Source organism: Crotalus tigris, unplaced genomic scaffold (genome assembly GCF_016545835.1).
Source record: "Crotalus tigris isolate CLP2741 ecotype Arizona unplaced genomic scaffold, ASM1654583v1 scf7180000018491.14276545383:2951260, whole genome shotgun sequence".
In the NCBI taxonomy this organism is placed as follows: Eukaryota; Metazoa; Chordata; class Lepidosauria; order Squamata; family Viperidae; genus Crotalus; species Crotalus tigris.
Window position 1 is genome coordinate 107,187 of NW_024097037.1, and position 23,831 is coordinate 131,017.

The 23,831-nt window shown below is 37.1% G+C and overlaps 1 protein-coding gene across 2 annotated transcripts in view; it reads right to left on the reverse strand.

Annotated features, from left to right (window-relative positions):
- The window catches only part of LARGE1 (LARGE xylosyl- and glucuronyltransferase 1), a 405,761-nt gene that overhangs the window by 47,647 nt on the left and 334,283 nt on the right, over nucleotides 1–23,831 (reverse strand). For both annotated transcript variants that reach the window (XM_039353059.1, XM_039353060.1), the window contains exons 8-9: nucleotides 21,635–21,747; nucleotides 16,136–16,261 (exon numbers count right to left, since the gene is read on the reverse strand). In XM_039353059.1, coding sequence (XP_039208993.1) covers nucleotides 16,136–16,261; nucleotides 21,635–21,747 — 239 coding nt within the window. The remainder of the gene's footprint in view (nucleotides 1–16,135; nucleotides 16,262–21,634; nucleotides 21,748–23,831) is intronic.

Sequence of the window (23,831 nt, forward strand, 5' to 3'; positions counted from 1 at the left end):
CTTTGCAAAGATTAGTCGTTAAACAGTCCCTTTATCATTTCTCTACCCTCCAATCCAAATCAACAATCCTACTTTTGGCAGTATAAAGGGAGATGACAAAGGAGTGAGAATGAAAGGCCCTCAGGAAAAAGCATCAAGTAGAATAAAAAAAATTACAAATTAGAAAAAAATGGTTTTATGGAGGTTATATTTTAGTTATAAAAAGGATTTATTGTCCCAAGCATTAATTTTATGCATTTGAAAAAGATCCAAACAATGTATACGGAGAAGAAAGAGAGTTTTGTTGGAAACTCATCCAAAGTTCAACTCTTAAGAGTTTGCGTGTCCATTAAAAAAATTAGACAGAGGTAAGATAGTACTTTAAGTTGCAAATATATTTTGCTGCCACTGATTGCCAAGTGCTGAATAAGCAACAGCTGCATTACAGCTTTGTAAACTGTATCTTCTTGACAGTTCCTATTTCTAGTAAAAAAAAATCTTCTTTAGGTAATGATACTAAAATAGTTTGATCTTTCACAGGATCACTTACTGGCTACTGAGGAAAAGCCAGTAAAAATGAGTTATGTGAAACAAAGAGAACATAAAATATAATGAACAAGCCTAATTCAGAAACCTCACAGAAGAAAACAGTTACCTCAACTATCCAGAAAAAGATTTTGTCTATACCAAGCTATGCCTTTTGTTTTATAGTATGTAATTTTAATCTGTGCGCACAATGCAGTGAGATGTTCATATAATAAAGTGAAATAACTTTATTTATTGACAATTTAGCACCCTGTGAAGAAACATCCCTTTTTAGCCCACTGCATAAAATCCAAGGAGCAGGGAACAATAAAGCATTAAGACTAAGAACATGCCTTCTCTGCAGAAAACAAAAAATAAGTTAATGCAAGTCATAAAGGAAAGAACACTTAAGGACCAGTTAAATATTTTTAGAAGGAGATAAATGCTTTTTCTTAAATGTAGAAATGGAAATTATTGGTCAAAATTTTAAAGAAAGGATACAAGAAGAAAGCAGGAAAAAATATCAACACAAACCTGAAACTTGAGGATAATTTCCTTTTGAAGTTTCTTTATCATCAACTCATTTTTAGTTCCTAGCAGCATAAATTGATTTCCTCTTTTATATTATATTAATTAAGCTTGATTTGATTTTATTTCAATTTGAATTTAATATAAATTAAACAGTGAATATGTTACTTTCCTGTTTAGTAGATATTTGATCATTCCCCCTTTTGTTATAATAGAAATGAAAAGAACAAAGTTTTGAAGTCTCTGGGGACCATATCTCAGGGACCTTGACACACCGTTACACCACATTTTCATTTTACCAAAAGGAATTTGGGCAGTTTATCAGGCCCATTACCAATGCATAAAATTGCCAAAAAGAAAAGGAAAGAAAGAGGAAAATGCATCATTAAAAAAGGACATTGAATTGAATGGAATTTATATGTGTTAATTCATATGCACAGATACCAGTTTAGAAATAATTACCATAATTTGAAGAGCAATGCAATCGTTATACTGGCATGAAAAACTGTGACCAAGGGGACTGCTCTCCAAATGGTAATTACTGAGAAACAGGTTCAAGGCCATGCGATTCCTTCTTCCAGTTCTTCATTTTAAACTGTGTATCAAATGAACAGTCCTTCAAATGAGGAATGTATTTTGAAATAGGCTACATGGTCATACTATTATTTGTTCAGGATTTTGGATGAAGTTGTTTTAGATTTACCAAGCTTGCATGAATACCAGCACCAAGCAAATATGGAAGAAGTTAGCTAAATGAAGATTTGCAAGAAGATGCATTTATCTAGATTAGTGCTTGTCAAATTTGGCAAATAAAATGTCTGGACTTCCTCTTTCAGAATTTTCCAGCCAGCATACTGGGAGTTGAAGTACACATATTTTAAATTTGCCAAGCTTGAGAAACACTGATCTAGATCCTCCATTTTTATCTTTCTGCATCTGCAGTACATATTTAGTCCTATAAACTGCTGGGCAGAAGTGCATGGAACCTAGAAAACTGCACAAATTCTTGAGGATTGATTGATATGACCTCAGTGGGAATAAGTCTTAATCAAATCAGGGATTATCACAAAAAAAGTTAGTCAGTCTAGGCAATTACTTCATTAATATCTGCCAACTAGGCAGATACAAATTGAAAGTTTCTGTTTGTCCAAAACTTAATGGATCTCAAGGACTTGCTGTTCATAAAGTTATAATACTGGAAGATGTGTCAGGAATCTATATGTGAACAGAAGTTAATGGAGCACAGGAGAATAAGTGAAACTGATTAGTGTCACCTTTTTTCAGTGGTGCTGTTTATAGGGAAGCATGTAAAGAATAAGTGTATGTCCAATATTTAAGGACTATTAAGGAAACACAAAAAATATAAAACACAGAATTAACTTATGTTGTAATTAAGATATTACAAGTCATTTGACATTCAATATGTAAAAATACATGAAATGGATAATGGCTTTCATAAATATAATAGGCTTGTGATGACAAAAGCAATACATCATTATCACCATCAACAAAATAGGATACAAATATTGTTGCAGAATCACTTAATGGCTATTACATTCAGTTAAAGTTGAGAGTAAGAGGATAGCAAAATACAAATGTTTCCTTGTTTGGAAGAGAGCTCATGCATAATACATAGGTTTTACTGAATGATCACGATCTGAAAAGTTACTTAAGAGAAGTAATTTTTCTCAGTAATCTGTTTGCCTGATGGGATTTCTTTTTCTTCAAAAACAGGCACCATTGCCATATCACAAACTAGTTTTATTTATTTTATGATTAGATTTCTAAGACCTTCCAACTCACACCTGGAAAGTAAGTCCACTTAAGTGTAAGTGTAATCAGTTCTACATTTCTTTTAATCCTGTTCTATAGTTCTGTTTATCTTTATAATCCTGGGTTAGTATTATGAAAGATGAGAAGGCCATGTCTGCAGAATGATTTGGCATTCTATATGAACAAGCTCCTGACCAGAATCTAAATGCAGGCTTAAAACTATTGAAATGCCTTAATTTACAGCTGAACATAATATAGGTCAGCACCTACTGGAAATTATTATGAATAATTAAATCCTACTTCTTTTAGAGTTAATAATATGCCCATATATTTCAACCTTAAGAGTTCATAATACTGGCAACCACTCACAACATTTTAATTTAACGTTTCTGTTCTAAACCTAATCTCATAATTGCCATCTCATGATCTCTCTTTATATAAATGCTAAAATAAATATTACAGATATATTTTGACTTGATCTTGGTAAGCTTTGCCCATTTTGATAACTTCTATTTTGTAGATTGGCAAACAGTATAAACCATTTTTCTTCAGGAATGCACAAGAATTTCATGCAGTACTGAGATCTAAATGGAACCACCCCGGTACAATTGTTTTTGAATGCATTTCTGTACTTTTATTTTTTTAAAAATGTACTGGTAGTCCTTGATTTACGACAGTAACAGAACCTGTCCATTAGTGTCTATAGTTGATATTTACATTAAATAACTATGTTATTAACAACCTCCCCATCCTGCTCTTTCCAATGCATTCATTAAGCAAATATGCAGGTCATTAATTAGAGCATGTGTTTGACTCAGGGGTGGGGGAGAGCATGAGGCCTGGTGCAGGCACAGACCCACCTGCACTGCGCCTCCCAAGGCCTCATCCCATTCTCTGAGGTATCCCATGTTCTGCTTCCTGCCCCTTGCAGTCTCCACAGCCCTAAGGGCCTCCTCCCTATCCCACCCCACACAACTGTACACTTACCACTGAAAGATATCCAGAGCTCAGGAAATTGGAGTAGGGAGGGCCCCTCCGTTGCTGGGCCACATGACACAATTGAGGAGAAATCCTGCTGGTTTTGCTTTCCTTAATATGCTTTGCTCCCCCCAGAGCCAGCTAGTGTGTAAAGTTAACGTTTTTGGCAGTGGGTGAGCTGAAAATAAATCCTGCTGGTTTTGCTTTCCTCACAATCCTTTATGTTGCTTTACACTAGTGCTGTTGATCCTGGGAGACAAAAAATATTGTGAGGAAGGCAAAAGTGACAGGATTTATTCTCAGGTCACCCAGCAAGGAAAACTACCTTTCTGCTAGAGCTGCGGGCTTTGGGGGAGCAAAGCATAGCGAGGAAAGAAAAACTGGCAGGATTTATTCTTGATTGTGCCAGCAACAGTCTAGCAATGGAGCAGCCATAATAATCCTGACTTCCTAAGATTTCGATAGCTTCGAAAGCTGAGTGGGAGTAGGGAGGCATGTGTGGATCCTGCTGGGGTGGCAAACCCTACGGGGATCCAGTGGGGCAAGATGGGTGAGAAATAGGTAGATGGGTTTGTGCAGTGTCGCTATGGTTGGTTGCAAGAGGAAATGACCGTGGGGGCACTGCAGGCATTGTAACTTTGAAACGGGTTCGTCTGTAGCTTTTGGGGAGATGTCGTAATGTCAAACGGTCATTAAATGGTATATTATACCTGGAGGACTACCTGTATAATTTAACATTTTAAAAAATAGGAATATATTATAATACAATATATATTTTCATTTAAAATTTGTCCACAAATGTAGATCTTGTAAAACAATATAGCAACATGAATATATAGTTTTTTATTCAATAACACAATCCTTGATCTCCGGGAGAGGTATGAATCAGCTGTTTATTGTTAAAAGGACTTTAAAACAATAAAAACAACTATTTACAATATTAAAAAACAACTTAGCTTTTGCTGGTCCACCGCCAGCATCTTCAGAGTGAAGCTTAGGGGGTGGTGCCTCTGCCAACCGCCTCCCCCTGCACCCCCTTCTCTATTTTGTCCTGTTGATCCGCTCACTGTTTTAACCTTCCCCTGTTCGTCCTTCCAGGCAGGGGAAGGTTAAAACAATATTCCAGAGGGTACGAAAACTTGTGTTTTCAAAATTATAGCATATATGCATAATTCGTTGCTGTTATTTCAAACTTTTGTAAGGGATACAAGAATATATCAGAAGCGTTCTAGGGGTGCAGGGTATAGAAAAAGTTGGGAGCCATTGAACTAGACAGATGCTTTATCACTCTTACTATATTTACATGCATGGCCAGATTTATAGGGTAATTAAATACATACACACACACATACACACAACTACAATTGCTCTTCGAGAAAATAAAAATATAGGTTTGTGTGTTTTACTTTTACTATATTCTATTCCTTCCTTCCTTCCTGGGAAAGTCACTGAACATTGAAAATGAAACTTGTAGCAGCAGCAGTAATACAGCAGTGTAGCAGCAACCAGTAGCACTGAAGCATCTACAACTTCTACAAATTTTATTCTCATAGGAGCAATGGGTTTTGGATTTTGGACACATTCTGTAAGTTAGCTCATTTGAGGTACCATGGTTCAGAAATTATTGCCCTTCGACTCACAATTTTGCCCAGTTAAAGGTCATGGCAACGAGAGTTTTAACAGGACACGGATATGAGAAAATGCATTTATTCTTACGCTTTTGAAATGTTTAAGAATTTATGAATGCCATAAATAATACTCTCTTTCTCATTTATATAAGTATGGCACATTTTCTAACAATAGGTTTACGGTAATAAATTGGGTTGAAGTAGAACAACTTTCTCCAATCTGGCTCTGTGCAGATACACTTTTTTTAAAAAAATAATTTTATTAAAGTTTACAACATTGAAGTCCAATTACAATAATCCCCAGTCAGGATGAAATCAGGTGGAAAGGTCTTCTGTTGATATGTACACAATTCTGCATAATCTATTATAATTCAACACATAATATCCCACATAATTCAACTATGAATGTTGATGCAATCTTCTTAAATGCCCTTGTAACTGCTACATATTTTTAAATAAATAATAAATGGAAAACTTTTCTAGGGCAAGTAGCTACCCCTAATTTTGAATACTTCTTTGATCAGAGCAGCCCACTCTTTCTTACAGTCTTTCTGACTATATTTTTCCCTATTGACATACTTCATACAGAATTCCATGAGTATTTACCTTTTTTATGTTTGAATGTTGAACTATAAGGAACCTGACCTTTCTTGAACAGAAGTTTCCACTGAATGCTACACCAACTTTAAGAAGTTATTCTCAAAAGAAGATTAGTCCTTTTAGGAACTGGGGAATTTAACTATCTTATTACAATGAAGCAGAATTAGTTGTACCCACACTGTGGAATTGAAGCATATTTGCATTTCAAATTGATGGATCAAAGTTTTCAAAAACTAGGAAAGTAATAGAGGTTTGTCAGAATGTGCTACTGAATACAGATATTTTAAGGTCAGGATCATCAGTTTTGCCCTTCAGAGCTGGAAGACTCTGGGAAAAACAACTTTCCTTAATATTGGAGATATTGGAACTTTACTAAAGAAAATTGTGATACTGTATTTGATACTGGAGTAAGAAAAGGAAAGTGTGCATTACAATATATAAACAAGTTTAGGCTTACATGTTCTCTTTTTATGTCATGAAGTGAATAATATTCTTGCTGATATGCAACGGGTCATTATTAAGGTGACCAACCGTCCTCCTTTTGGGAGGACAGTCCTCCTTTTTTGAGTTCTGTCCTCCCTCAAAAAGTGTCCTCCTAAATGTCCTCCTTTTCCATATACCGTCCTCCTTTTGGGAGGACAGTCCTCCTTTTGTGAGTTCTGTCCTCCCTCGAAAATGTCTCCTAAATGTCCTCTTTTTCTATATTTGAAGACTTATCTGCAGGGTTTTTTTTTTCCTCATAGAACGCCCAGAAGGCGTTCCGGGACCTTTTTTTGATGGTTTTTTTTTCAACTTTTGCCTGAGCTGTGCTACTCCCCCTATTGGCTTTCGAAAGCCAATAGGAATTGCTGCTGAGCGCGCCAAAACACCCAGGCGGCAAACTTTGCATGTGCAAGTTGCAGGAACTTTGCATCCCTCACTGCTACCCAACTACACCATCTCTTACTTAGTTCCGCAGATAGCTGGAGGAGACTGGAGCGGTAAGTTTCTCTTGATCTTCCCTGTTCGGTTCAACATGGGGATGCACAGGGTAGGCGGTGGTGCTGGGGGGTGGCTGCAGGGCCGGAGCCAGCGCGGCTGGTGCTTTGCGAGCCGCGGGGCCGGCTCTACGGGGATGCGCAGGGTGGGCAGTGATGCTGGGGAGCGGCTGGGGGGACAGCTGCAGGGCCGGAGCCGGAGCAGCTGGTGCTTTGCCTTTGCGAGCTGTGGGGCCGGCTCTACGGGGATGCGTAGGGTGGGGCGGCTGCAGGGCTGGAGCTGGCGCAGCTGGTGCTTTGCCTTTGCGAGCCATGGGGCCGGCTCTATGGGGATGCACAGGGTGGGCGGTGGTGCTGGGGGGCGGCTCAGGGCCAGAGCTGGCTCGGCTTTGTGAGCCGCGGGGCCGGCTCTCCACGGCAGGGCAGCGGTGCTGGCAGGGCGGTTGTGGGTGGGGGCGCAGCAGGCAGTTGACCTTCCATGGGCCGCGCCAGCTGGTGTCTACGCAGTGCTGACCTGCGCTGCCACCACTTCACCCTGCGCATCTACATGGCCATCCTGGAGCACCTGGCTCACAACACCTGCCTCCGTCGCCCACCCCCGTGCAGTCCAGCCGTGTAGATTTTTGGACAAGTGAGAAATCGAGATTGAATGTTGATACTCTAGCTGCAGCACTTGCCATAAAATTCAATATGAAGGATATTTCTTGTTCAGATATTTCCAATATATTGTTAGAAGATGATACATTGACAAAAAATATTCATTCAATGGAAAAGTACTCATTTAAATAATTAATAGGCATGTAAGTATAATTACAATATAAAATGTTATTGTTACAAATGTTTTTATTATGCATTGATCATATTATAGTGTATTCTGTATTATTGTTGCAATAAATACAATGTTTCTTTTATTTACGATATTTTTTTCTTCAATTTATTCATGTCCTCCTTTTTGTTGTAAAAAAGTTGGTCACCTTATCATTATATCAAAGTCAATAACCTATGGTTTGTCTGGGCCTTAACATGGAAACCATATCAAATGGATGTTAAGCAAACTGGCAAATTATGATTCGCTATAAACCGAGCTAGGCAATCCTACAGGCACCGCAAAGTATTAATTAGAGCAGCTTGCACCCTGCTCAAGGCAAGAGATCTTATACCATCTTACCCCAATTTGTTCCTTATCTGCTAAGAAATTCTGGCAGGTAGGGTCAATGAAAAGAGCCTTTTCCACTTTGGTCTTGGCTCTGTGGCACACTCTCACCACCAGACGTTAGAACTGCCCTCACCCTTTTGGCCTTCCAGAAGGTATTAAAACTTAGTTTTACTGGTTGGTTTGGGGGCTCGAGGGGACACGCACCACTGGTGGTGCTTAATGGGATAACAAGATCTCATTCCTATGCTGTTCATCTCCTTTTAGTTTTTTTATATAGTTTTTCTTTAAAATTATGTTTCTACTGTATGCAAGTTCTCAGAGTCATCTTAATGGTGAGAAGGGTAGCATGTAAACAAGCAAATCAATTGCCAAAAAAAGGACAAAGATATATTGTTTTTATTTTACATTCTAGTTTGATAAAATGTAAAATAACTCTTCTGTTTGAAAAATGTGATTGCCCTGTTAGGATAGTCAAGAAAATAAAGATAGCTCAGGATTGAACTGTGGAGTTCTTGGTGCTCTCTTTGAGCCTGGTTGTTTGTTTGTAGACATTTCATTACTGACTAGCTAACATCCTCAGTGCTAGTGAGGATGTAATTACATGAAACTAATGCAAGTAAAGCAAACTCAGACAGTACAAGGACTCTACAGTCAAAAAATGTCAAACTAATATAAGCTGCATAATTGAAGGAAGAGTCAATCACCCTAACTTTCTAGGAACAGAATTTGCTTTTGAGGATATAGGAAATATTGCTAAGCATGAAAAACAAAGAAGGCCAAGGATCAAGGCAAGTGTTCACAATCAGAACTATATCCAGTCCAATTTATAGGCCTTGCAAGAAATACAACAAATGAAAAAAAGTTGTGATGAATTTGAAAGGCCTATTTTGGGTTACAGTGCTGAAATAACAGACATTTTAACAGTCAATTTTTACAAGGTGGTTCTCTTTTAGAAAATATAGATAGGAAGATATGATGGCAAAGAACTAAATAGTGTAGTTTATTTTTCACAATAAGGTATATGATTTGAATCACTGGAGAAGCAACAGTTCAGCACAGATTATGTTTAACATGGTGGTACAATTGAACGAGGAGTATTAAGGGAGGGATTTATGGGAAGGGGCATATTTTCAGTAACTAAAATTTACTGCTGAAATGAACTTTTATTGAATTATTTTTTGTTGAAAAAAATAGTTTCTGCAATTATTTTCAGTGCCCAAATTATCTGTGTTGTATCCTTGACAACCAGCAAATTCTTTGCTTGATTCCTTTAGTGAGGTCACTGAATTCATTGTTGGGGAAATTCACAATTAATTAACTTGTTATATAGGATTTCAGTTGCTGTGTGGTCTTTGTCAATTTTCTGGGGCTGAAAACTCTTTATTCAGCAGAAAAAAATCTTTTTTTTAAGTTGGACTACTGCAGTCTCTGACCTAAGGCTGGAAATGTTTACTGGCTGAGGCTGCAATTAATATTTGTGTGCAGAAACAATGGATGGCTCTATGAATCTTTGCATATTAAATATGGCAATAGCACTTAGACTTATATACAGCTTCATAGTGCTTTATAGCCCTCTCTAAGCGGTTTACAGAGTCAGCATATTGCTCTCAACAATCTGGGTCCTCATTTTACTGACCTCGGAAGGATGGAAGGCTGAGTCAACCTTGAGCCATTCATAATCAAACTCTTGGCGTAAGCAGTGAGTTAGCCTGCAGTGCTGCATTCTAACCACTGCACCACCATGGCTCTATGCATGTGATATGTGATATATGTGATTCATATGGCTTTTAATGAAAGTTCTTCCCAATGATTTAAAATCAAGTCCTGTGATCTTGAGATGCTTGGGGAAGATCTGTTTTCATATCCTTACTGTTGGTTCTTGTCAGCCCTATAAAGTAGACCAGACTAAGAAACAAATGCTGTGTGGGCCTAAATCATTTTTTTTGTTAAAACAGCTACAGTAACAGAATATTTCAAGTCTGAATATGCTTTCCTCTTTTACCTCTGTGTGAATTGGGGTGCTGCTGCTATCTGAAGCATTTTTGTAGACTACTTCCTTGGTGTGGGTAACTTTTATCTGAACATTGCCTTGGATCTTCATTCTGTCCCTCAAGGCCATCCTCTATACTTTCTACATTTCTTTCTTTGGCTATCTATGGCTTAAAGGAGAAGCCAGATCCAGCAAGCAAGGCCAAAGCAAATTCTTTGAGGTGAAGAGAGACAAAGGCAGACAAAGGAGACATAATAAGACAGCTTGGCTTTATCTTGGTATGCGTATAAACTGAGCCCAATGTAATCTTGGGCATCACAGAGGAATCCCATTTAGTGAAGTTCTTTTCAGAGAAACAGATCAATTTTGTCTCTTCAGCATTCTGAAGCCAACGGATGCTTTATACAGGTAGCCATAAGGTACCTATAAAAGGCTTCTGTTATGAAGGGGGAAAGAAAAGTGAGGAACAGGCCGTAACATGATCATAGCAGCACAGCCTGGGCTTTCACCCCATCTCTACCCAATTACCATTCAATGCTGGGCAGAGCAAGGGCAGGCCTGCTGGTCTTGATCCTACACTGTATTTTTTACCTGCTGGGTATACAAGGAAAGCAGAGCAGCTTATTGTGCCCTATTCCTCCCTGCCAACGTTAGTGGATGTAAGCAAAGAGAAGCACAGCTTTGGTGGCTGCCCCACACTGAGTCCAAAGGAACCGAAGTCTGAGAAGTGACCAAGGAAGTGGAGGGAAATCAATGCCTTTGTTCCACATAAGGCAGCTCTTGTTACAGGTAAATGGGAAACCAAGAAGGCTAGCACGGAGTAAGCAAGCTAAGGCAGCAGAGGCAGAAAAGCAAACCTTGCCGGAAATTAGAGTGATCTGAGAAGTAATGGGCTGCTGTGGAAGGAAAAACTGTTTGTTTTTTTGAGAGGCTGTTCAAAACAGAGAGGAGTTTGGCTACGCGAACTGAGATTCAGAGTATAATCTAAGTCCTCTTAAATTTCATGTGCTCATAGAGAAAATGCTCCTTAATTATGAAAAAGGATTTTGCAAATATCTGAAGAACTATTCCCACAATCCACCCAAAAAGTGAAGGGACATTGCTTCAGTTGGATGGTTAATTAAATCACTTTCTTCTGTAACTATTTCCTAAACCAGTGGTTCTCAACCTGTGGGTCGGGACCCCATTTGGGGTCGAACGACCATTTCACGGGGGTCGCCAAACAACGCAGTCCGCCATTTCCCCCCCCCCTTTTCCTTAGCTGTGCTACTCCCTTTTATTCTATTGGCTTTTGAAAGCCAATAGAATAGACTCTCTTGAATAGGATTTCAAAAGCCAGTAGGATTTGTCCAGGCTGTCTCTGCCCTGCTGAGCCTGCCAAAAGTCCCATTCTGCAAACGGTGCTGCACCAGTTGAGTAGTCCTCGACTTACGACTGGTTGGGGGTCGCGGCATTAAAAAGGTTGAGAACCATTGTCCTAAACATTTGGAGCATTTCGAAAGATATTCAGGACACAGTTTACTATCTGGAGACTCAAAAAATCAAAAACAAAACCCCCAAACCCCATCCCTTTTGAGTTTCAAAAACTAATAGTGTTATCAATGCAATGAACATGAATTTGGACAAATTCCAGGAAACAGTGGAGGAAGGGGAGGGAGGGTAGCTGGCATGCTATGGTCCTTGGGGTCCCGAAGAATCAGATACAATTTAATGACTGAACAACAACAACAACATTCCACACAAGATGAAACAAAGCTCTGTAATGCATGGGAACAGTTTCTTTTTTCTTTTCTTTTGGATGGGGATATTTGGGGTGTTAGTTATGCTTGCTATTCTAACTTATTTTACTATTTTAGAGCTTATACAGTAGTATTTATGTCTTTCCCATATCAAAATAACAGGAAATTGTGATGTTTGGAATTTGTGCTAGGTGAGGGCTAGGATATTAAGTCTTCTCCCTCCCCCCCAATGCTCTCCAAGAGGGCTGGTTCTGGGGTCTCAAGTTGCCCTCCTTTGTCTCATACAAAAGGCATTCATTGCTCAAAATTATGAGCAAAGCAACAGAGAAATATATATATAAATGAACAACAGCCACTTATGATCATAGTTAACTTTGAAATAGAATATTTTGATAATGTTGACAAATTCCCAAGTCCCTGTGATCTTGGGGCCAGATGAAATTAAATTGGTGCCTTTTTTACTTGATAGGAATAATTTGGTTTTGTTTGATTTAAGGAATGCTAAGATCTTGTCCAGCTTAGTTTGGAATTTAAAAACTTTTATGGTTCTTTTCCCCCCACACAATCCTTCCTAATCTTCTAATGCCAACATGTACTATTCATCTCTTTCTTTCCTATCCCTTGGAGGTTTCTTCTACATTATTCTTCTCTCCAGCTGGAATCAGTATGAAATACTGAATGTGCCAAATATACTATATTGGGCCATTTATTTTAAATGTCATTGAAACTGCTTAATTTTCACATTTTTGTTTTAAAAATCAAGCTTGTGCTAAATATGTCAACTTCACTTCCCTCCCCCATGGACCGCACGTATGCACCAGTGACTCTGCCTATTAAACAAATAGATATATATTTCTCGATACAAGTAGGGCAGATCCACAAGTGAAATTATTCTTGGATGAAACTGATCAGTTCAGCTTAATATGATCCATAGAGTCCTGCTCATGAAGCAACAACTTTAAGCTGCAGTTCTGTTTCAAAAATAGACCTTAACATGACTTCTGTGAGACACCCAGTGATGCTAAGCATAATTATAGAACAGGGATTTATTTTGTTTTATCATTCTCTGCACTGACACTAGGTTGGAGATGTAAAGCAATTTGCAGTTATCCCATTAGCTTATAGTGCAAATATGGAAGAGCTCGCTCTCCTTCTCCTTTCCACTTCCCCCATCAAAAGTATATAAAGAGAATAAAATTACTTTGGTTCTACTTACTTCATATAGCAAATATGAAGAGTATGCACATTTATAAAAATCCCCTCTCTTCTACTGCTTTAGTCAATTTGTATTAGGATCTGGCTCTCAGACAGCTTTTGGGAGTTATACTTAATTTATGACTTAACAATGACTATTTTTGTCATGGGTACAAGCCTTTTATTCAACAGCAACTCTTATTTGACTGCATAATACCCTGCAAAAATAACTTTGGGAGTTCAGAATCATCACTGAAGAAAATCCATGTTGTTTACATTTTTAAAAAGACACCTAGATATTTCTGCAGCTTGTAAATATGATAAAATAAGTGCACCATCTCCCAATATCTTCCTTGCCCCACTTATTTTGTTTTTGGGAAATGAAATCTGGTCAGTGTTGTCTTGATTGTAGTTATTATTCCACTGGGAGATCTGTTAGGAGCAGAATGTGTTTACATTCCTAGCCAGATCCCACTGTTTTGTTTGTGCATGGCAGTGTCCTATTCCAAGGGTTCCCAACCCCTGGGCTGTGGCTTATTTGGAATTGGGCCGCATGAGTGATGGGCCAGCATGTGCACACAACTCAACTTGCCCAAGTAGTGGGCTGGCGGGCACTTGTGTGTATGCAGACCAGCCCATGACTCATGCAAGTCGAGCTGTATGAGTGCATGCGCCAGCCCACCACTCACGTGGCCCAGTTCCCCTCTTCTCCCCCAGTTGGACCACCAAGTCGCAACGGTTGGGGAATCGCAATCCTATACTAATGTGTGTACATGATCTAACAAGATGCAGTTCAGTGGTGAGATAAATAGGGTCTTTCACTTAGGCAGGAAAAATCAAATGCACATATATAGAATAGATGGTACTTGGCTCAACAGCAATAACTATGGCAGTATTTTGGTATCCTAATGGACCATCACTTAAGTATAAGCCAGCAGTGTGCTTATCAGCTATCACATGTGTGCTTATCAGCTATCTATTAATGCAGCTAGCTGCATTAATAGAGGGATAGCTTCACAATCACGAGAAATGATAGTACACCTTTATACTGCACTAATGAGGCCACACTTGAAATATTGTGTCCAGTTTGGGTTACCACATTACAAAAAAGGCACTAGGACCTGAGAAAGAGTGTAAGATCCTATAAAAAGTGCAGAGAAGGTCAACAAAGATAAGAGGCTAAACTGTATGATGAATGGTTAAGAGACCTAGGTATGTCTAGCCTACCGAAAAGAAGTATTAGGGGTGATATGATGTCTTCCAATACTTGAGAATCTGTTTCAGACAAGAGATGATCGACTTATTCTCCAAAGCACCTGAGGGTAGGACAAGAAGCAATGGATGGAAGCTCGTTAAAGAGAGATCCAACTTAGAACTAAGGAGAAATTTTCTGAAAGTGCAAACAATTAATCAATAGAACAGCTTGCCTCCTGAAGTTGAGAGTGCTCTATTGCTGGAAGTTTTCAAGAAAAGATTGGACAGCCATTTGTCTTTGGACTAAAAGATCTCCAAGGCCCCTTACAGCCCTATGGTTCTATCTGTAGATATCTAAGCATAGATTTTATTTAGTAAAATTTCCAAAATTTATCTATAGTTTTTAAGTGGAAAACATTTTTCAGGATCTGGAAAATCCTACTGCATGCAATATCATTACTGGAGCAACAATAATGCCAAAGTTTGAGAAAGAGTCCATGATCTAGCAGAAATACAGGTAATTCTTGGTTAATGACCTGTTGCTTAGGGACCATTCAAAGTCACAATGCCCTCCCAAAAGATAGTTACAACTTGGTTCTGGAGTTCCAATGGCAGCAATCCCCTGCAGTCACATGACCACATTTTGAGTGCTTGGCAACCTTTTCAGACAGTTTCTGGCAAAAAATGCTCATAGGCATGCACTGCCTTGCTCAATGATTGCAGTATTCCCTTAATGTCCACAGCATTCTCTTTATGACCATGGCATTTACTTCATGAACTCCACAAAAGGTTGTAAAATTGAGTCAGACACATGGGTGCCTTGATGTACGACCATCATGAGTCACAGTTGAAATTCTGGGCTCCATTACAGTTGTAAGTTGACAACTACCTATAATATGATCATTTCTATGAAATATGTTTTATTTAATCTATTCATCCATTTTCCAAAGGTAGAAGTGCTCTAAGCTCTCAGCTAACACCCAAGATGGTAACAAGATGGCAATAATTACATTTAATATCCCATGTCCTGCCACTTTTAAAGCGTAAGAACAGTAAACCATTGCATTGCTTACTTACCTAGAAACAATTCTCACTGAACAGTGTTACTTCCTCTAAGTATACATGAAAATAACTATATGTTAATAGTCATAAACCTTGATCTATAAAGGTGTCAAAGAGGTGATATTCTCTTTTGGTTTCATTTTATTCACAAATAAAACTGAAGATTGCTTTGAAAGAGAGACGATGGTAAATAACAAAAGCAACATCATACTATTAAAATGCAAAGTCAGCCCTTTTGTATGTGTGTCGTACTTGTGCACATATCTAAAAATGAGCAGAGCTTCCATTGCAATGGCAATGATGCTGTGTTCTCATTTTGATGAAAGCATTGGACCCTGCAGGTGCTTCCAGTTTCAAATAGTTTTAATAAGCAATTTTCTTTCCTGGAGCTGAAGACATCTCTAGGTTTTGTGCCATAAATATATAAAAGAGAGGGAAGAAAGTCTGGTTAATTACATCTGACTCACTTATATATCATTCTAAAATGCTTTATCCATACTTCTATAATTTCGTCTTACACAAATACAAATGCTTACATGACATCCATGTTTGTTCCTATAATGCTAAAATAATATATTTTGTAATGCAACTCTTGTATTAAAAGGCATATATTAAAGATGGTTGCATACAAAATGCATATATCAGGGAAGCTGAATTAAAACTATAGTATGTTTTAATTTTAATGTTGAGAAAATTTGGTAGAAAACACTTGTGAATAAGTATATACAAAAGTAAAACAAATAAGATATATTAATCTCTCTACCTATATGCAGAGCTGGTTATTATTAGTCAGTCCATTAACTAAAACTTACCTTAAGATCAGAAACATCCCGATAGCATTGTTCAGAGCGTGTGTGGTCTGACAATTGGACATTCCAGAAACAGGGAAGCTGATAGACAAGAAAGGGATTCTGTTTGATGACTGCATTGAAAATGTCCTAGAAAGACAAACAAGCAGACAAACAACATTTTTCACCTTGCAGAAAAGCAATTTCATGTTGCAAACTGTCTTTATAATTATAATAAAAATGTGGATAAACTATAACTCCCCATCTTTGAACTATAATTTATCTTGATTGGGATTTCTATTTTTATTCTTTTAAAGATATTTACGTGTTAGGATTTTAATGTTTTAATGCTGGAGGCTGCCCAGAGTCATTCACTATGAGATGGGCAGCAAATAAATTGAATAAATAAAATAATTAAGAATTGAAAGTCAAGATTTGGGTGTTTTAGTTTTGAAAGAAAAAATTGTCAGTCATACACTGTATTTGTCAGTATAGCCTGGAACTCTGCTTCTGCTTCACATTTGACAGCTGTTGGGTTCTTAAGAAAGACTAACTATAAAACAAAGCTGCCTACTCCTTTCCTTGTCACGGTTGTTAAAACCTGCCCACACACATTATGTCACTATCAAATCTGAATACTGTATCTTCATAATCAAAGATATAAAAAAAACATTTTATAGCAACATTTGAGGTTAAAAGCATCAAATTGCAAACTAAGAAGGACCAACCATAATAAATTAAAACTTATCTAGATTTAACTGCATTGACAACTTAAAAATAAGAGCTTCAAGATATTCAATATTGCTTTTTAAAGATTAAAAAAGATGTGTTTTAATTTGGAGCTAAAAGGATCTACCCTAATCCTTACTATATTTCCCTAGTGAGAGCATCCAATTTAGCAATGTCTCATAGAGAAAAATCTTTTTTTTAAAGTTTAATAATATACTTCTTCTAACAGAAGAGTGTAGATAAGGGCCTTTCTGATTATTAGGAACACTATTTCTTTAGAATAGATATTGACTTTCCACATTGTTTGACTAGTTATATGCCATCAAGTTGGTGCTGACTCCTAGCAACCAAAGAGATATTCTCCAGCATGATCTCTTTCTAGCCTGGATGCCTCAGATCCTCCATTGGGTATATTTGTTGCACTATGAATTCATCTCTCAGTCATTTGAATTAGACCAGCTTGGAAAACAGACATCACAAATACTAGAATGTTGTTGATGTAGGCTATAACTATAGAAAATCTGACAGAGCTTCCCTTTCCCTCTCTTTCATACCAAACACAGTCAAAGCAGGCCAATCTTGAGTTTTCTTTTGGAAAACACACTTCACTGTTTTCCTAGGTAGAGTTCACTTTACTTGAAGGCAATCTCTGTATTCCTCTATATAGCCATCTCTTTCCACCTTTCCCAGCATTATAGACTTTTCAAGAGAGCTAGAATTTTATATAATTATGTTCTAAATATGATAATTTGAGAGTGGTTATTTTGGCTTCAGGTGGGCTTTAATAATGAGCCTTGGGTTAGGCTTAAAAAGCATGCTATTCTTTCAGAATTTTAGTGAAGGACTGTAGTGGCCTTATTTGACACACTACTCAGAATCAAAGTAGTGGAGTTCTGATTCCACTGAAGCTTCTCAGCTATCATGAAATATACTTATGCATAAGGTCCAACAGTAATCTAATATACTATCAGTAGTATCTCTTCAACAGTGTGAGAAAAAAAGTGATAAATTTGAAAGAAATAATAGAGAGTTTGGATATTTATCACTTTTTGTTGATAATGATGGTGGTGGTGGTGTTGAATAGGAAAAAAATTCAGAGAACATTGCAAAAAAGCCATACTTTGAATAAAAAAGGATAACAAAATAAGCTAAAAAGACATGGAGGGGGGGGGAGTAAAAAACAAAATATGGTCAGATAAAACACATACAGGTCCTTAGATGTGTATCATCCTGGAAATGCAGTATGTGATTATATATAATCAAAGCTAATAGTTAATCCAAAATGCTTCAATCACTTCTGCCTTCAGTTCAGAATGGGTATTGATTATAAGATTATACTTTTCCCACCAGACAGTTAAATTGAATTCCATATATAATCCTCATATTTAAACCAAGGCTGCCTCACTTGAAACTTTTTTACAAGGATCTTGGTATCTATTGGAAAAGCACTATCTTTTTGTCTGTCTACTTTCCCACCAACCTATCATTTAGCACTATATGTAGAATACTAGGTAGGAAAAAGTGATTGATCCTAACCCATTACATTGCAAAAGTAATGAAACAGTGCCTACATATATCACTGCTTACAGTTTTTTCCTAGAAAGAGGAAAAAAATAGAATAACTCATTTTCTTATCTTGCAATATTGGGCAACAATTGTCCAGTCTCTAGCATTTCCTGTTTAAGAAAGATTTCAGAATTTTTTTTTTATGAAATATCATTTAGTGAGACCTGGATAAAGCAGGTTATCTTGAAACTTTTCAGTTAAACTTTGATCTGGTTGTGTGATGGAAACTGGAAACTTTATGGATAACTTGTGAGAAGAAGGAATACTGTTTTTTTGGATTTTCAGACCACTGAACAGTTATGGAACTCATCAACCATAGTAGATTATCTTTGAGGTCTGGGGCTGTTTTGCAATGGTTCTAATTATTCTCATTTGGTAGTTCCGGAGATAATTCATCAGTTCAGAGTGAAGCTTCATCAATATGCAGATGATATACCGACCTGTATATTTTCACAATAGGAGGTACAATGTATCTTCTTAACCAGTGTTGGAAGTTGGGGACTGGCTGGAATAGAAGTAGCTCAATTTATTTTTATTATTAGGGTGGAATTGTGGTCTATTCTAAAAATCATCTGGCTCATTTTGAACTTGTTATTTGACTTTGGGAGGAATTACAGTTCCACAATCTTCGATCCTCTTTGATTCATGGTTTCTACTTGATCAGAAAATGGAGGCTGTAGCCAAGAAAATCTTAGCTAAATTGCTAAAGGCTCAAAATTTTGCCTGGGAAGCTCTGTCAAGAAAAAGTTACCTCAAACTGCTGATGGGTGTGAGCTCTTACAGGAATATTTCATCAAGACTCTAAGCATTGTATTGGATACCTGTGTTTCTGGATATAATTCTGCTGTTTTCACCTATAGAACTTTGTATGGTTTGGACAGAATACTTTTGGAACATCTTCAAGTCACCTGTCATTTGTGCTGTGCAATCTTTTAAGGAAGGAATGCTTCAAATACATTTTCCTTTCAAAATGTTAGACACTTGGAAATAAAAAGTAGGAGTTCTCCTTGGCTGTTTCAGCTCTTTGGAGAAGCTTGCCCAATCCCAAAGTCTGGATAGCCTCTCTCTAAGGCTCTAAGTTACTCTAGAGCTATAAATTTATGAGAACTGTCAAAAATCTATGGAATGAGGCAGATACAAATACTTGAATAAAGAGTTGTGAGCCAAGAAAAATTGTGTTTTAAGATGGATGGCTATATAAATTTCCTAAATAAGTGAAATATCAATAAAAACAAATTATATGGAAAATAGCTCTCATGACACAGGATATGGTCTCATTGTCATAGTGTTTTCTTGAGGAACATCAACATCACCGAACCAATTATGCTTTTACAATTAAACCATCTAATAAGCATAATGTGAGATATTTAATTTGGCATTAAAATATATATTACAGATATGTTGCCATATTCAATAAAATTGGGGAGATTTTTGTGATGGTATTCTGACATCTGACACTGTTGGAAGATATCAGCCATTTAGACATAATTTGTTCAAAGAAGGGAAAGATAAAGATAAATTTGCTTTGGAAGTTGTAGCATAATCTTGCCAGGTACAGGGGATCCTCAACTTATGACCAGTTGTTTAATGACTACTCAACATTTCACTAAGCACTTCTGGTCATTGTAAAATGTCACTCCAGCCACTCCAGGAGTCACATGATTGTGATCTGGGTGCTTGGCAACATGTTGCACTTATGACTGCTCACCAAATGCTCCATGGTCAGGTGATCTTCATTTGCAATCTTCTTTGCCACTTCCCCAGAAAGTCAGTGGAGAAGCTGGCAGGGAAGGTTGCAAATTGCTCCTGCTTGCCCAAAAATTTCCTCTCTGCTCCATGCCTGGAAGTGGAAGGGGAACTGTTACTTTTGTTTACAGAAATGAAGCTCAGATGCCACTTCATTTCTTCAGCTCAGCGCAGGAGTTCCCATCCTAAAATATAATTTTTAAAAGGCAAATTGAAAGCCAAATTAAATTTATACATATGAACTCTAGAGTAGTCACAGTGGCCTTCCATAGACTGTGCAGAAGGAAATTATTTTGGAATGGTAGCTGAACTTAGGAGTTTTGAAACAGATTTTGATCGATTTTGTATCAGAACATTAATTGCTTCACATATCTGTATCCTTTCTGAAAAAATGGAGTAATGAATCGTCTCCAACTCCCAAGTATGCTCTGAGTATAATATCCTTAATGTCTGTGAGGCACTCAGATGATATGGTAGAAAATGAAAAAGACAAAGGTGATTATTAAAGTTGGAGACAGGCGAAATCATAAAGAACGCTTGTTGAACTGACAATGGCAAAACTAATATAGAAGAAAATGATATTTTTTAAGCTTCTTCAGTCTTCAGCTTTCCATTTTTAAAAGGGGGGCTTCTGAAGGTGAGCAGAAAATAGGCTTTAAAAAAAAAGCTAGATCAAGCCAAAGACTTCCCTCATCTGTACATTATGCTTTTCAAAAATAATTTACTACAATTTTATGATTCATTCTCAATTATTTTGTTCATAAGTTGTTTAAACAGCATAGTGACCAACAGAGAAAATAGCATATAATATTTAAATAGTTAAATGATTCTTGTAAAATTCCTATCCTAAAAAGATTTCACCCTGAATACCTACAAATTGACAAAAGCGTGCTTCTTGAAAGCTACTTCCAATACTTCAACATAGTTTGCTTATATAATCTGTATCAGCACACTGTTATTCTGGGAAAGTTGGATTTGTTGTTCTCATACCAGCAAGCATCCATTTTTAAAAAAATCCATCTAAAAGTACTGTTTAACTTATGATTACAATTGGGACCTGAATCTCTATCGCTATGAGAGTCACACCTGATTTTAATGACCCTTTTTGGTTTGGTAGTTAAGTGATCACACTGTTATTAAGTGAATCCAGCTTCCCCTTCTGACTTTGCTTGTTGAAACTTGCCTGGTAAGGTTGCAAATGGAGATCACCTGAGTTGCAACCACTGTAAATACCTGCTGATTGACAAGCACCTGAGTTTTGATAAAGAGGCTATGGGAATGTTGTGATGGTTGGAAATGTGAGAAACAGTCATAAGTCACTTTTTTCAGCACTGTCATAACTTTGAATGGTCACTAAACATGGTTGTAAGTCACTGCAGTGAACCATCAACATTGGCTGGAAAAGTTCTGTAATGTAAGTGGTAAGACTTCTCTTTCCATTCCCTACTTTCAGGGGTAATCCTGATGTCAGCACACACTCACCTGGTCGGCCAATGAGGTGGAGAGCATGCTCATTAGCTCTCTTTCAGCTGTGAGTCTCCACATCTGCTCCCATTTCATCTTGCGCAATTTATCCAGAAGTAACAGAATAACCCCTGGAATCAATAAGCAATGCAAACAAAGAAAAAGGTGAGCTGCAGTGAAAATGGCAAAAAGCAAGGCCTTCATGCTTCAGCATGGTTGTATCAGGATTAAAACAGAAGCTTTATTAACTCCAAACTATGAGCAATTCTATTATGTTGAGGAAAATTGGGGGTGGGGAGAGTTAGCCTAAGAAACCTCACAAATTAGAAGCATTCCTTAATAAACAATTGGATCTCTTTGTGTCAATCTACCTGTCAAATAACACAAACAATTTTCAATTACATCTCAGGATTTTAAATGGCAGAAATATGTGCATGCCAGAAAGCAAATTTGGTGTTTTCAGATGGAGAGTGCCAGGCAGTAGCAATCAAATGACATTGTAAAGGAAGTCAATCTTTTCCACTTAATTGATCTTTTCCTGGTTAAAAAAAGAAATAGAAAAATGCAGACAGTTGCAAATAGAAGGCTCATCTTAAAACACCCAGCATTTTCAGAAGAAAAAAAAAACATTTTAACCATTCCATCAACAACTACTCCTTTATCTATATTGGACAAAGTGTTTGAGAAAGATGTATTTTTCATATGTCCCTACACAAAGTTAATAAAGGGACCAATATAAATATCAGAGTAAGATATATTGGATAAGGTGACTGGCAATATAGAAATCTTTATATTGGATAAGGTGACTGGCAATATAGAAATCTTTATGTAAATTAATTATATTGAATGCAGTATTCATTATCACGAGTACAACATTTGTTACAGTCAGTTTCCTTTCCATCTGGACTGCCTGTTCTACACATGGATGATTAATCATCAAAAGATTAGTAGATCAAAGGACTTTAATGCATACTTGCACACATCTTCACTAAAATTTTAAAGTTCCACAAGACTGACATAATGTAGGATATATTCCCCAATAATACTTCAATGTTTATACTGGGTTTGCTGCTGAGCAGATGCAAAAGAGGGGCTAGCAGTGATGATATTACCTAATCTGGGTAATGAAATATCTGCAAGAAAACAACTAAACTCAGAGAGCACCGAGGATCCCACATTTTCAACCCTGAGCTACAAATATTCTTCTTTAATGTTACCATAAGCAAAAGGTATTGAAGCACCTTATCCTGAACCATCAGGTAAGAATGAGGTACTATGATGCTTTGAGTAGTGAGTTTGGAGAGACTTCTTGGTGACTTCATGAAATGCCCCTATGAATGATATGTGCAGTACTAATATACCCATATGACATTGGTTAAGATTCCAAGCACTTTTAATAGATATGATAGAAAATTTCTGTCAAAGAAAGATCAGCTGCTCCCCAAACATCAGATTAGAAGGGAAGTTATTTTTTGAAAAACAGTGAACTCCTGTGTCTGACAGAGAAATATATACAAGAACTAAAAATTAAATACTTTATAAATATTATGAAAATAAATGCCACAATGATTCACCAGGTTTCAAAAAAAATTATGTAATAGTTCAACTACCTATTTGTTTCTTCCCTGCTGCAAAAAAAAAAAAAAAAAAAGGATTTATGGAGGATGGGGGAGGGAGAACTCCCTTTATAACATTGTGTGATGAAATCTTAATCAGCCTTTTTCAACATGGAACAATTGATTCCTTTTGCTCTTGTTTAATTCTCTGAAAAGGAACGTTAATCCTGCCTGGAGTTTGCATAGATGGCTAGAATCAGAAAGACTATTTGTGCCCAAGAATATCACAAAGGAATTATCCCTGAGATTGAAGATCAGGGTAAAGCAGAATCTTCTATCACAAATTCAGATTAGGGATAATAAAATGCCCCTTTCCAACTTGAGATGGCAAGGATTTAGTTAATCAGAATGTAATACATTCAAAAGGATAGAAAATGAATCTTCCTTCCCTCATTCCCTCACATTCTTTGGAAATAATTTTTAATTTTTATTTATGAAACAAGAAAAATGATCTAATCACCACTTCTTTAATATAGCTGCCTGGGAAGCATTTACAATATCTCCACTCCATTTTCTCTATTCTTTCAAGCATTCAGATAATCCTGTCCTGGCTAAAGAGATTAAGGGGTTATCAACAAGGCATCTGACAGATGACCAAA